At 39.4% G+C, this 13,407-nt stretch overlaps 1 protein-coding gene across 1 annotated transcript; it reads right to left on the bottom strand.

Moving 5' to 3' along the window:
• Window positions 1–3,703: 3,703 nt before the first annotated feature.
• Window positions 3,704–13,190, bottom strand: LOC146624384 (LIM domain kinase 1-like). Its single transcript, XM_085364580.1, has 16 exons — window positions 13,086–13,190; window positions 12,937–13,008; window positions 10,909–11,047; window positions 10,204–10,313; window positions 8,861–9,034; window positions 8,676–8,781; window positions 8,291–8,571; window positions 8,029–8,218; window positions 7,836–7,922; window positions 7,628–7,759; window positions 7,481–7,540; window positions 7,309–7,374; window positions 6,793–6,979; window positions 6,395–6,450; window positions 6,144–6,301; window positions 3,704–4,439 (listed from the first exon to the last, which is right to left on the bottom strand). Exons 1-16 carry the CDS (start codon window positions 13,124–13,126, stop codon window positions 3,980–3,982), a joined length of 2,319 nt encoding a protein of 772 aa, XP_085220706.1. The 5' UTR covers window positions 13,127–13,190; the 3' UTR covers window positions 3,704–3,979.
• Between the last annotated feature and the right edge of the window lie 217 nt (window positions 13,191–13,407).

Genomic DNA, 13,407 nt, shown 5'->3' with positions numbered 1-13,407 from the left:
TGCTGGTATTCAAGCTGTCCCTGGATCAGAGGAGGGCAGCGCATGGCTGCAGCACAATGCTGCAGATGCTCTGTGGGCGTGTGCGTCCCTGAATTATACTACTCAGCTCCGGGTGCACCCTGCTCCATGTCTACTCAGTGTTACCGCTTTTCTGTGGTTACAGAACAGCTTAATACAGCTCAGCGATCATCATCATCATCATTATTATAATAATGTTAATGGAATGATTGTGAATCTTTAATATATTTAAAAAACACAAATTTCGTGCAAAAGTTTGAGTGTGTTTTGCATTTTCTCTAATCCACAGAGGGTCAAAAGCATACATACAGAAGTCAAATGTAATATTTGGTTAAATATCCCTTAGCAAGCTGCACCTCAACCAGATGCTTTTAGTAGCTATAAACAAGCTTCAAGCACAATTCTGGCTGGAAATTTGATCAGTTTTGGTAAAGTTCATTTAAATTAGTTGGTTTCCTGTCACAGACACAGATTTTAAACTTCGTTCACAAATTTTCAATAGGATTGAGGTTGGTACTTTGGAAAGGCCCTCCCAGAAGCTGGATGTAAGCCTACTTTCCAAAACCAGTTTTGATGTGTGTTTGGGATCATTGTCCAGGTGGAACTTCTCAATATTTTAAAGATTCATTCATCCAGCTGTTGATTTGAGGTAAAGTTGAAGAATTAGAAGGTACTCTTAATTCTTCCCAACTTCTGTAAATCTACAGTACAGCGTCATAGATCTTCACTGAGATCCATGGACTTCCTCATTGTTTGGAGTATTGGTCAATCTGAGGCTCTATGTATAACTAAACCTGTGTGGATTATAGAAAATACTGTTTAAATTCTGATTTGTGACCCATTGTTTATTTAAGTCATTAAAAATCTATGATGTACAATCCTTCCACATAGCAAATAGAAAGCTCAAAGAAACCACTAAAAGCTCAAAATTACCATGACATTTATGCACATGATGAGTTGTTATAAACCTCTGACCACAGTGAGTTAATTTTACACAAAAAATATGTTTGGAGTATTTAAGACTGGCAATCCAAGCTTGAGGTGGCATAAGATACAAATAACTTCCTATTTATAGGAGAAACCTTAAAAAAGAAAAAAAGAAGAAGGAAACATTATCTTAGCAGTAGATTATAATACCATAATTAAAGATCTGACAAAAGTAGTGAGTAAAATTTCCAGCATTTCTATCGAGTGGCTCAAAGTGTGTTACAATGAAGAAGAGTGGAGTCTATCAAAGCAGTAAGTGTTGTGGATTTTCTACTACCCGTAGTTGTTTTGTAAGTATGCTCCCTGGAGTAAGTCCACAACCACATGTGGGCTAGCCCAGTTTTAATACTAAAAGTCCATAAAATTCTCTTCGTTTAATCTTTGTGAAGCCAAAAAGACCTGTATAGTACTGTAGACGTAAACAAGGTTAGCGCTTCAGCTTACTTAGCTATCTGTGCTTATTGAGTTATATTTATGCAATCATTTTTAATTTTTTTGGCAACCATGAAAGCTTGAGTCTGAAAGTTGCTGCCATTTTTATGTTTTAATATTATTGTATTTAGGTACATTTAGTCAAGATTAGCCAGTTTAACTAAGCTAGCCTAACGGCTTTTTTTGTATAAGAAAAGTATGTTAAATATTTTGGTAAGTGTGTACACATTCATGTCGTTATATAGTAAAGTAGTCACATTTAGACAATAAATCAATCAATAAACAAGCCGGAAAACGATTGGATTTAAATATATGCTAACACGTGAGGCTAATCTTAAAGTGTTTGTTCAGCTTTTTCTTCCAAATGATTAAAAAGTCTTCACGATATATTTCTGGACTAAATTTCTTAATGTCAACTCTGAACATCATTGAGCTGCTTTATTTTTCAAATATTGCTGGTTGATTTACAGACTGACACCTTGTTGGCTACAGTAATGTTTTTGTCAAGAGAGGGCCCCCACTCAAGCCTACAGGGGGTGAGTTTATATTAGCTAGGTCATGGGATTATATTATAATTTATTCAAATTTGTTAAGAGATTTAATATGAAGAATTTGGAGGTTGTCCTGCTAAATTTCAAATCAATTTAAGATTAGAGGGGGAACAAATGTGATTTTGAACATGGCATGGTTGGTACTGACAGATGGGATGAGCTGAGTATTTCAGAAACTGATCATTTAAATGGGATTTTCCTATGTCTGGGGTTTACAAAGAATTGTCAGGGAAGAAAAGAAAATATCCAGTGAGCAGCAGATCTGTGAGAGAAAAGGCCTTGTTGATGCTAGAGGTCAGAGAATGGGCAGACTGGCTTAAGCAGATAGGCAATGGTAACTCAAATAGCCACTTGTTAAAACCATAGTATGTAGAAAAGCATCTCTGAATGCACACCATGTTGAACCTTTAATTGGAAGGCCACAGCTAAGAACAGGAAACAGACTACAGTTTGCATACGATCACTGCATTTGAACAAAAAAAACAAAAAAAAAAACAAAAAAAAAAAAACAGTGCCCGATTTCTGCTGCAACATTTGTATGGTGGGGTCATACTTTGACCCAAACAACATGAAAGCATGAATACATGCATCCTTGTATCAATGGTGATACAAGGATGCATGTATTCATGTTGCAGGGGATACTTCGGGCCCCAACTGAGCATCATTTAAATACCTCAGCCTACCTTAGTACAGCTGCTGACCATTTCTATCCCTTTAGGGTTTTTATGTTGTGATGTTTTAACCTACAATATAAAGTTCCTTGAGGTGACTGTGAAATATATCTTAAAAAAATAAATAAAATAAAAATGGGGGAGACTCATATTGAATTATGACCGCAGTGCACAACTTCCAGCAGAATGAGATCATTTGTCCCAAAGTTCAAATAATCTCAAACTGGTTTCTTGAACATGTCAATGACTTCTTTGCACTCAAGTGGCCTCCACAGTCACCAGATCCCAATCTATTACAGCACCTTTGAGATGCGGTGGAACGAGAGATCCACATCATGGATATGCAGCCGACAAATCTGCAGCAACTGTGTGTTGAGTGGATCTGAGAAATGTTTCCAGACTCTATGCCATGAAGAACTAAGGCAAAAGGGTGTACCTAAAAGGTGAGTGTAAACAGTCCATCATAACAAAAATGCGTGCAATCCTTTAAGAAGAACCGTGCTGATAATTCTGGCTAATTTGTCTTTAATAAGGTCAGCATTTTAAAATATTAAATAGTTTATATTTAATTTTGTGTAATGTTTGGTAAATAAATCTTTGCTACATCGTAGTTAAAATTTTTGACTTGCATCTCTTTATTTTCTTAATTATAGTTTAGTAGCAGTAGAAGTTTTAATGTCCTCAGTTGGGTTAGATTCGGTTTGACACTTTTCCGCAGCAAATACATAAGGCGACATAAAGTGACATGTGTTCCACAGCTTCTTGGTAAAAGTGAAACTAGAGCCTAAATGGTAAACAACCAGATTTAGCTTATGTTGTTGGCCAATAAGTAAAGACCAGCTGCAGTACACAAAACAAAAACAACAACAACAACAACAAAACAAATCCCCCCAAAAAACAGTCGAGGTAAATTATAAAAAAGGATTGTCTTTACTTAATCTGTCCACTGACAATTTTTATGGAATTTAAATAAAATTTAGTTCTTTTTGTGCATTTCCATTTAAAAAAAAAAAAAAAAAAAAAAAAAAAATGGAAACAGTTAATTTCAATTTTGATATTTGCTATTCTCAGTGTCAGCAGGGCTCTAGCTGCAATCACATAAATACTGGTTCACAGTGGAGTATGAGACCAATGTGGGCAACATACAAATATTTACTGCTTCGCATGTTGAATATCTTGCATGATTCTACATTTACATATTCCTCTCACAAATGCAGTTTCATGACTAATTTACTTGACTGAAAAGACACAAATGTCTCCACAAACAGTCTTATTCCTTTAACACTGGGCTTTGTAGATGTGTCCCATCTTGGTCATCAATCAAAGAAATGAGCCATCCTCTGTAGATGTGTCCCACAATGCTTTGTATATCCTCCTGGACCCGTTTAACTGCTCTGGTACTGGTCTTGACTGCTCACGCCGGGCTCCTAGTTGTTCTGCAGGGTTACTGTGTTCATAGGTTTCAGAGCCATGATTGCATGAGTCTGTGCTTATCGACCTGCGGCACGACTGGTTTCTACCCTCTGACCCAGTCCTCACAGTAAGGTCAGCCTGAGCGTTCTGCTCGTGGTTTGTGTGGCTGTCAAGTCTGCCATTTTGGTCTTTGTTTTCAGTAAATTGATTCGGCTCAGTGTGGTTATTTGTGTTTTCAGAGCATTGGTGGTTATTATTCTGCCAAAAAGCTTTGCAGAGCTGCTCTAACTCAGAGAGCAGAGGCAGACCAATATCCAGGTGCATCAGCAGGTTCTCCAGCCACTCCTCCAGCTTCAAAAAGGACGGACTGAAAGGCAAAAGTTGCATTAATGAGAAGTTTTAAGATGCTCTGCCACATATTGTCAGAGGTCATGTGCATAAATGCCATGGTAATTATGGGCTTTTAATCATTTACTTTTGTGTCCAGGGTATAATGATGGTACAGCATACATCTTTAATGACATTAAAATTTTTTGAAAATAAGTAGCCCAAACAGGGTCAAAAGTATAAATACAGGCTCAAATATATCCATACCCCAAAACTAATGTTTAGTTAAATATCCCTTAACAAGTTGAACCTCAAGGAACCCTTTTTTGTTACTCATCAACAAGCTTCTGGCATAATTCTGGCTGAATATTTGACCACTCATCTTGGCAGAATTGGTAGAGTTGATTTCGATTGGTTGGTTTCCTGGCACTGACGTGGTCTTTAAGCATAGTCCAAACATTTTCAATTGGGTTGAGGCTTTGGAAAGGCCACTATTTGCAATGTACCAGTACTATTGGCAGCAAAACAGCCCCAGAGAATGATGCTACCACTGCGATGTTTGACAGCTGGTACAGGGTTCCCAGGTTTGAAAGCCTCACCTTTACTCCTCCAAACATACCTCTTGGCATTGTGGCCAGATAACTCAATCTTTGTCTCGTCTGACCATAAAACTTTTCTCCAGAAGGCATGGCGAGTCTATGTGGGAAAATTTCAGTTGAGCTTGAAGGTGTCTATTTTGGAGCAAGGGCTTCTTTCTTGGTGGGCATCATCTAAGTCCACGGTGGTGTAAAACTGGCTTCACGCTCCACAGTGATGGTGGTTTTCCAGCTGTTTCCAATTCATGCTTGAGCCTTGGTAGTTCCTGGGCTGTTCTTGAACATCGTTATCAAATGCCTGTCATCTGAGGGTGACAGTTTGGGTGTTCTTTGGCAAACTGGTGACACATGTGAATAACTTGTACTGATGTACAGCTGTTTGAGGATGAGGTTGAGGATTGTGGAATCTGCAGTTGTTGGCTTCAAGAGATCTTCCCAACTTCTGTGAATCTACAATTTTCCTTCTTAGAGCTTTGATCTTTTCCAATGTTTAGAGTATTGATCAAACCAATGAGTGCTGCCAAACCAATCGTTTTTATGCTGTTAAAGAGAAACTAACAGTTGTAGTTGATCATGTTTGCTCATGAGACGTTATTAGAGCTGGGCTTTGTCAAGTTAAAAGACACTGTAGAACCTTGTCACGAAACGTTTCAGATGAACAGAATCGACCTTTTAGGATTTACTTACCTGGATGACTCAGCATGCATCAACACTGTAGAACCTTCTTAACACTTATTAAAATACGAGTATGTATACATTTCAACTTGTATGTATACTTTTGACCTTGTGTGAATAGATTAATGTCTCTAAAAAAAAAAACAAGAAAGATGTGTGCTGTACGATCATTTCACCCTGGAAAAAGTTCAAAGAATTTAATAAAAGCCCCAAAATCATTATGACATTCACGCCAATGATGAGTTGATGTAAACTTTTCGCCACTGGTAGGCTATTCAGCAGCTAGATTATTTACTGAATTACTCAGTGAAGTATTCACTGTTTGGGTAGCAAAAAGAACACTGGAAAAGTATTTATTGTTTCTGTATGTACTGGTGAAAAAACAAAAACGGTAAGACTTTGCCTATTAGTTTATAATTGTCAACAACAGACATACTTGAGCTCCATCTAATTTACTTGTGGTGCAATCTTACCGTTTATCAGCGTCCATGTCACAGCAGAGAACAGCCAGTGGCATGAAAGCAGAGGGGCACTGTGGAGGGTGGTACTGCTGCAGGAAACCTGCCACATTCAGCCCAAAGTCATTTCTTCTTGGAAGGTAGTCAGGATCTGCACTCACCCTCCCTATTATCTTAAGACAGAGACATACTCAGCCTTAAAACTGTTAAAAGTTTTAGAAACGTGGCATTTTCAGAAATCTTTTTAGCAGTCCAGATTTTCTTACCTCGCATAACATGATGCCAAAGGAAAAGATGTCTACCCGTTCATCATAGGTTTTCCCTGGGAGGAAAATGAAGAAGAAATTCTTAGCCTGTCCTGGATATTCAGTGGTTCTGCATTCATTATGTGGAGCTACTTATCCTCAGGCCATTATTTAAATATCTTCACTGTTTAATATTGAAGATAGCAGCTTTTATAAATCCTGAATGAATTTAGAAAATGTCCTGTGAATCCCATTTTCATTTTGTCATAAGAAATAATATACGCATGTATTTTTTTAAATCTGCACCCACCAAAGGTTTATTGCAAACTACGTTACGAAAGGCGTGAAGGTTTAGGAGCTTGATTCAGAATCTGATCACCCCTCAACATAAGTAGTAGTGTCCTAGCTTGTGTACTCACCGTGGATCATCTCAGGCGCCATCCAGTAGGGGTTTCCTACCACAGTATACCGCTTCCTGCGGTCATGCTTGCGGAGCTCTGACAGCGTCCCTTTTGTCGGACGTTCAAGCGAAGATGTTCTGCTCTGGTTTCTCTCCTCCATTACCAACCTGGCTAGTCCAAAATCTGCCACCACCACAGACTGGTTCTACACAACCAAAGAGGGGTAAAGAAGTTATAACAATCAGCTGTGAAGTCTTTATTTATTTGAAAGTGGTATGTATAATGAATTTTAATAAGTAAAATTCATTAACATTCAAGAACTGTTGATCTCCTTTCACCATTGGCAGAATAATAAGAACAAGTCTTGGAATTGGATTAGAAATGTATCTGGACCAAAGTTTTGCTTGTTTTGTTGATATAATTTCAGATTTAAATAAAGTAACACATTCAAGTAACAAAGCAGTTTTTGAAGTGGAGCTATATAATGGAAGATACTGTAATTTTTGACATGTGTGCTATAAAACATCTGTTCACCTCTCTGACCAGGCAGTTGTATGAGTTTAGATCTCGGTGGATAACATTCATGGAGTGTAGATAAGCCTGTGAAGGAGAGATGATATATATATTTGACAAGTTTTTTACCAAAACAGCTTAATTTTGCAATAAAAGTTTTTTTATTCTTAGAGTATTGGCTTGAAAGACTTACCATCCCAGCTGCAATGTCTTTAGCATACCCAACTCTAATTTTCCAGGGAAAATCCTTGTCCTGCAACAGAAAGATTATGACCACCATGTTGTGTTTGTGTATGCTGATGGTTCTCATGAAGAAACATAAAAACTTAGTTTAACCTACCATTTTTATGATAGTCTCTCGAAGAGTTCCTCCCTGGATGTATTCAGAGACAAAATGTATTCGCTTGTCCTTATAAAACAGCCCAATGAACTTGAGAACATTGGGATGGTCCAAACAGCGCATCACCTTTACCTGTACAAATTGAGAGGGATGCTGGTTAAACATGTCATGCTCTCTTCAGGCCTTTTCTGCGCCCACGACCACTTACCTCCTTTAAAAAAGTCTTCTGCGTCTCTTCGTCGAAGCGTATCAACTCTTTCATCACCATGACCTCCCCAGTCTCCTGATGCGTTACCTTTAGAGAGAGAGATAAGTTCATAACAGTGCTGCTGATTAAAATCAGCATTACAACTAAAAGCGAGTTGCAGTCAGGCAACAAAATGATGGAAACAGCAAGGCACCTTGACAGCCTGTCCAAAGCAGCCCTTGCCCAGCACTTCTCCGTGGATGAGGTCTGAAGGTCTGAAGATGCGGTGCGCCCGGTCTCCTGGATCTACTCGAAGAGACTCTGAGCGAACCATTTCTTTTTTTTGAGATAAAAGCGACAGCATTCCAGGAGACACGGGGCACTTATCTATACTGCAGCTGCGCCTGAGAAAGAAACAAAGACTTAGAAAGGGGAGAGTATTGAGTTAAGGCAAGCTGTCAGCTGACATCACTTACGAAATGTTTCTGGATCGGATTCCTGGGGTCCCTTGGTGCTGAGATGGTGAGAGTCTCATCCTAATTTGTTCATTTTGCTCATCTGGTTCTTCTCTGGGACTTGGCTCTTCCTCCAGACTTGGGAGTTTCTGGGTTGAAGATAGTTTGTTGCGGACAGGGGGCTCAGGACAAGAGATGTTATCCGAGGGACTGTCCGAGTGAAAGAGGTCATGAGGTGCCTGTGGGTTGTGCTCAATGGTCAGCTGCAGTGGTCTGCTTGTGTTCTGGATTACACAGTTTATCTAGTGGAAAGGACATTTAACATTATGGTCACGTTGACATTTTTGTCTCTTCTCTCTTAAACTTGTGATGTTATAACTGAAGCAGTGGGTAGTTTGAGGCCTACCTCCTCTGGAGAAATATTGCGCACTGGGATGCCGTTAACCTCCAATACTTGATCACCAGTGTGGACAGAGGATAGCAGGTCAGGGCTTAGGACTGATGAGTCCAGCCTGAACAGAATGACAGTGATTGAATAGGTGGGCGAGACGTGAGGGTCAGAATTGTTAATGGCTAAATTCAGAGACTCACTCTGTCACAGTCACAAGAGGACTTTTGTCTTTGCCGAAATCAATGACTACACTCAGGCCTCGTTGTCCGACTGCATGTGGAGGGAAAGAGACCAGCGCCACCATGTGTGGTCTCTTGGTAACTGGAGAAGTTGGCTCCACGTCCGATACAGCACCCTGACAATAGCAGTGACCACTGCAGAGGCAAATCAAAAGATGAATACTATAGTGACTTGAAGGAAGGGGGGGAAGAAAAAAAAAAAAAAAAAGGTTTACACAGTGTACTCAGTTTCCTGTGAAAAACTAAGTACACCCTTATTGCTTCAAAAAGAACTAAAATGAAACATCAGGTCCTGCTAATCAAATGCACTTGATTAATCAATCTTCAGCAAATGTAAGCACCTCCATAAAAGCAGAAGTTTGGACAGTTTGCATATCTGGAGCATTCACAATGCTACAGTCTTCCCAAGAGTGCAGAGAACCTCTGTTGCAAGGTCGACTGTGCAATGCTCAGTGAAAATGTAGAAATTTAAGAGCCACATCTCAGAATCCACAGGGCTCAGCATGTTAAAAGGTTAAAGTTCATAACAGTACAGTTTATAAAAAAAACAAAACAAAACAAAAAACGAACAAGTATGGCTTGTTTGGAAGTGTTGAGAGAAGAACATGGTAGGATAGCTTAGGCTGGCAAAGTGGCATTTGGACAGACCTAAAAGACTTCTGATTTAGCATCCTTTGGCCATAATGCACATACAATGTTTGTAAAAAACAAAAACAAAAACAGAATATCAACACAAACGTCTCAAAACAGCTGTCAAGCACGGTGGTGGAGGGGCGATGATTTGGGCTTATTTAGCAGCCACAGGACCTGGTCACCTGACAGTCATTGAGTCGACTATAAACTTAGGCTTGGCCGAAACTGGGACAGGACAATGATCTCAAGCACTGTGGAAAATCTACAACCGATTGGCTGAAAAGAAACGACTCAATGTGTCCAGTAAAAGTCCAGATCTTACTCTGATAGAAATGTTCTGGTGGGACCCTTAAGAGAACTGTGCATAAACAAATCCCTGCTAACCTCAATTAACTAAAGCAATTTTGGAAAGAAATTTTCCAAAATAACATGAGACCGATGAAGTCATACAGAGAACATTTACTTCAACTGCTGCTAAAAGTGGTTTTACAAGCTATTGAATCATGGGATCTACTTAGTATTTCCATAGGACCACCCAGAGTCCCTAACCTTTAACATAACTGTAAATCTGTCAGAAAGAGGTTGTTTCCATTTCACTCATTCATCTCCAGCTTACACATTTGCTAACACACAAGACTTCTTTACATTTTTCCTTTCAGAGTCTTACTTACCAGTAGAGCTTAGAGCGTTCGATAAGCGTGTAGGTGTCTCCATCTCCAATGACCATATCACAGCTCATGCAAGTGAAGCATTCAGGATGATACTTTTGCTCTCCAGCAACCTGTTTATATGCAGGGCAGTAGTGTATGAAAAACATAATACAGTTTTACCAGAACGCATTTATTTGGGCCACTCTGAACTGTGAAACACTCGAGCTGTTTCTGTTCATTCTTGCATAAAGGATGTTTTCAGAGGATATCCTCTAGCTTAGAGTCAAAAGAGAAAATAAATGCTTTCATATCAGGAGGAAACCAAAAGTCGGGAAGGCTTTGAATTTATGAATAATTGGTGGAGCATGCTGAGATTTGGTATTCCATATTCCGTTTCTGAATATTATATAAAACTCTTTTTAACTTGTTAGTCTGAACAGCAGTAAGCTTTGAATGATCAATAAGTGGGATATTTTTAAACTAGTCCAATTGATTTGTTGCTGACAGTTCAGACTGCTTTGGACTAAGTGAGTCAGACAACAGAGAGGGCAGCTAATCAGGCTTTCATCTTATAAGCTTAGAAATCCATGTATGCTAAAGTTTTGTAGCCAAGATTATTTAAAAAAAAAAGTTTAGTGAGGAACTTGTGAATTATTTGTGTTCAGAGGGATAGTTTCATCAGAATCTTTTTTTTTTGGTTAAAATTTTGAGTGATTTCAATATTACCATTATGAGTCCTGTTGCAATGGTCTCCTTGCAACCGTGGCAGTGTCCTCCATAACGGCACCAGTAGTGCTTTTTACAATACAGCTGCCCCTCTCTTTCATAGTACCAGTGAGACATAATACAGCCACATTCACAACACCTGCAGAGACAAGAGGGAAACGGGAGAATATGGCGTAACAGAGTGAGAAAGTGGAACAAAACCTGAGCAAAAAACAAAAAAAAGAAAAGATTCAGATACGCAGACAAAGTAACATGAGCCTAACCATGGATGGAAGATGTGGGACTTGAAATCCTCACAAAGAGTATCACATTTCAAGGTCTGTGAGACAACAGATTATTGCTTTCTGTTTAGCTCCTTTTTATGAACGCAGTATACGATTCCACTCATACTCTACTCATTTCTTCTCTTATGTTGGTTAACAATATGATCTGGTCACAAAGAGGCATACACCCAAAGGAAATACACTTATCTTTACTTCTATGCTGACATCACCATGACAATCAGCCCGGGGTGACATTAATATTGGTTTTTACAAAAAAGGACTATTCATGCAAAGAGACTAGTCACATGTTTTCACAAAAACAATGTTCCCCATAGAGACACACCCACTCAAGATTGCACAACACAGCTGTTAAAAATTAAAATAGCATGCATTCCTTAAATGCAGAGCACAATGTTCAGTTTCAGGCCTTTAAAGTTTGCAGATTACAGTGAGACCCATCGTTACCCTGCTAAAGCAGAATAATACTATAGTGTGTACGATAAAGGCCCTGCTTCCTTATCTCTCCAACACTGCAGCCGGAGTGGGAGGTGACTTCCTGGGTTGAGTACTGGCCCATGTTTCCTCTCCCCAAACCTCATGCGGTAAATGCTTTGAATCCATTTTTGTAAGAATAGCAAAAGGTTGTGTCATATTGAGAATAAAGCATAATTCCTACAATAGTTTCTTTTAAAGGTTTTCTTCATAATATGTTAAAGTGATCTTAAGTCTTGCAAAACAACTTAAAGCCACGATTCATTCTGCCGTTTTTGTTGTGGTTTTAGTATTTCGTCACAGAAAACTATAGGCAGCTCTTTCCCTTTGTGTTTTTGTTAACAACACCAAACAGCTCGTTTTGTTGTTGCTGATAGAGCAACACATTGCTTCTTCAGTGCGCACACCCTCACATGTGGGATCTCTTTTTTTCTGACAGCACTGTAGGACGTGCTGCTAGAGACCAAGATTCGCTTCTCCTTCATTGCTAAGGAAATAATTAAGCAATAAAGCCATCAGACCGCTGCAGGTTTATTTTCGACCTCCTGTCTTTGTTACTGTGCTGCAGGCCGCGGATGTGGAACCTTCCAGCTCCACATCTGCGATTCCGCTAAAGCATCTGGTTGCAAGAAAACCTGGAATCAGTTCAGCTGTTTCTACTGCCCGCCCCCTCATCCATCTCTCCACATTTCTCTTTGGTCACCTGAGTGTTTTCCTGTCAATAAAAATCCCCTTTGTTCTCGTGTCTCTAAAGAAGTTATGACGTCAGAACTGAACCTCGGTCAGATGTTAACAATCTCATGACGTTTTCTCCTACCACCGTTTCCTCCGTGTTCTGTACGTTGGTATGTCGGACTTCCTTTAAAAAAAAAAAAAAAAAAGCTCTTAAAAGGATTTTTTTAAACTGCTTGTGTCACGCTGGATGTTTCATATATTTCTTTATGCTAAATAAAAGACTTTAAATGCTAACTCTTAGGTTTTGGCCTGAGGAACAGGGATGTTTACAAAGTAAACAAATTATAATTTTTTTTGTAACTTGCGAAATGTGCTCCAACATGCTTTTTTGTTATTGTGAACATTAGAGCAAAAACAACCTCCAAAAAAAAAATAAACCTCAAGTGTTATTTTGTTGGCAGACTTCTGTTTGAGGAAGTATACATGCAGACGTTTAGAAGTTTCCCTATTAATTTTTTCTCTTCCTTTGACTCACTCTTTCATACGCTTCCTCCCCTTTCGCTCACTCTTACGCGTATCTAAAGATTTCAGTTCTTACCGTCCTTTCGTGCCTCGCCGAAACCTCTGGTCCCGTCGTGACATTCTGCCTTGCCAGTTAACCGACAGACAGCTGTCAAACACAGTCCACCCAGTTCAGAAAGGAGCTTGTTAGCAGCATGTGATTGTGAGCGGATCATATACACCTACTCTGCTGTGACTGATGACAGGCGTTGCCTTTCTCTCTCCATGTGTTCAAAGGCTTCCTGTGTGAATATGAGTTCCCTTTCGAATGTGAAGAGAAGCTGTGTGAGAAAAGAGTCTGACCCACTGACACCAGCTGGCCAGTTTCCCCCTGCTGGCTGCTGAGAAACAGACCAATCCGATAAGAGACGCCCTCCCTCACCCTCCCCTCTCCTGTTATGTCCAGCATGTAGACCTCTGCAAGATATAGTTACACTCTTCTGCAGAGTCTAGCAAGTTTAGGAGAGTTAAACTCACAACCTAAATGAGTGCTTATGTGATAAGTGGT

This window comes from Diplotaxodon limnothrissa, linkage group LG10 (assembly GCF_057381915.1).
Source record: "Diplotaxodon limnothrissa isolate DT_005_m linkage group LG10, D_limnothrissa_male_GT1.1, whole genome shotgun sequence".
Lineage (NCBI taxonomy): Eukaryota > Metazoa > Chordata > Actinopteri > Cichliformes > Cichlidae > Diplotaxodon > Diplotaxodon limnothrissa.
This window is presented reverse-complemented; position numbering and strand designations above follow the sequence as displayed.

Excerpts from the sequence above, each read along its gene's own strand:
- LOC146624384 (XM_085364580.1), bottom strand. The coding sequence starts at position 13,126 with ATGGAGAGAGAAAGGCAACGCCTGTCATCAGTCACAGCAGA. Across the intron at positions 10,314-10,908 it reads TTGCAACAGGACTCATAATG|GTTGCTGGAGAGCAAAAGTA; the intron begins GTAATATTGAAA and ends GCATATAAACAG. Across the intron at positions 4,440-6,143 it reads GACATGGACGCTGATAAACG|TCCGTCCTTTTTGAAGCTGG; the intron begins GTAAGATTGCAC and ends TTTGCCTTTCAG.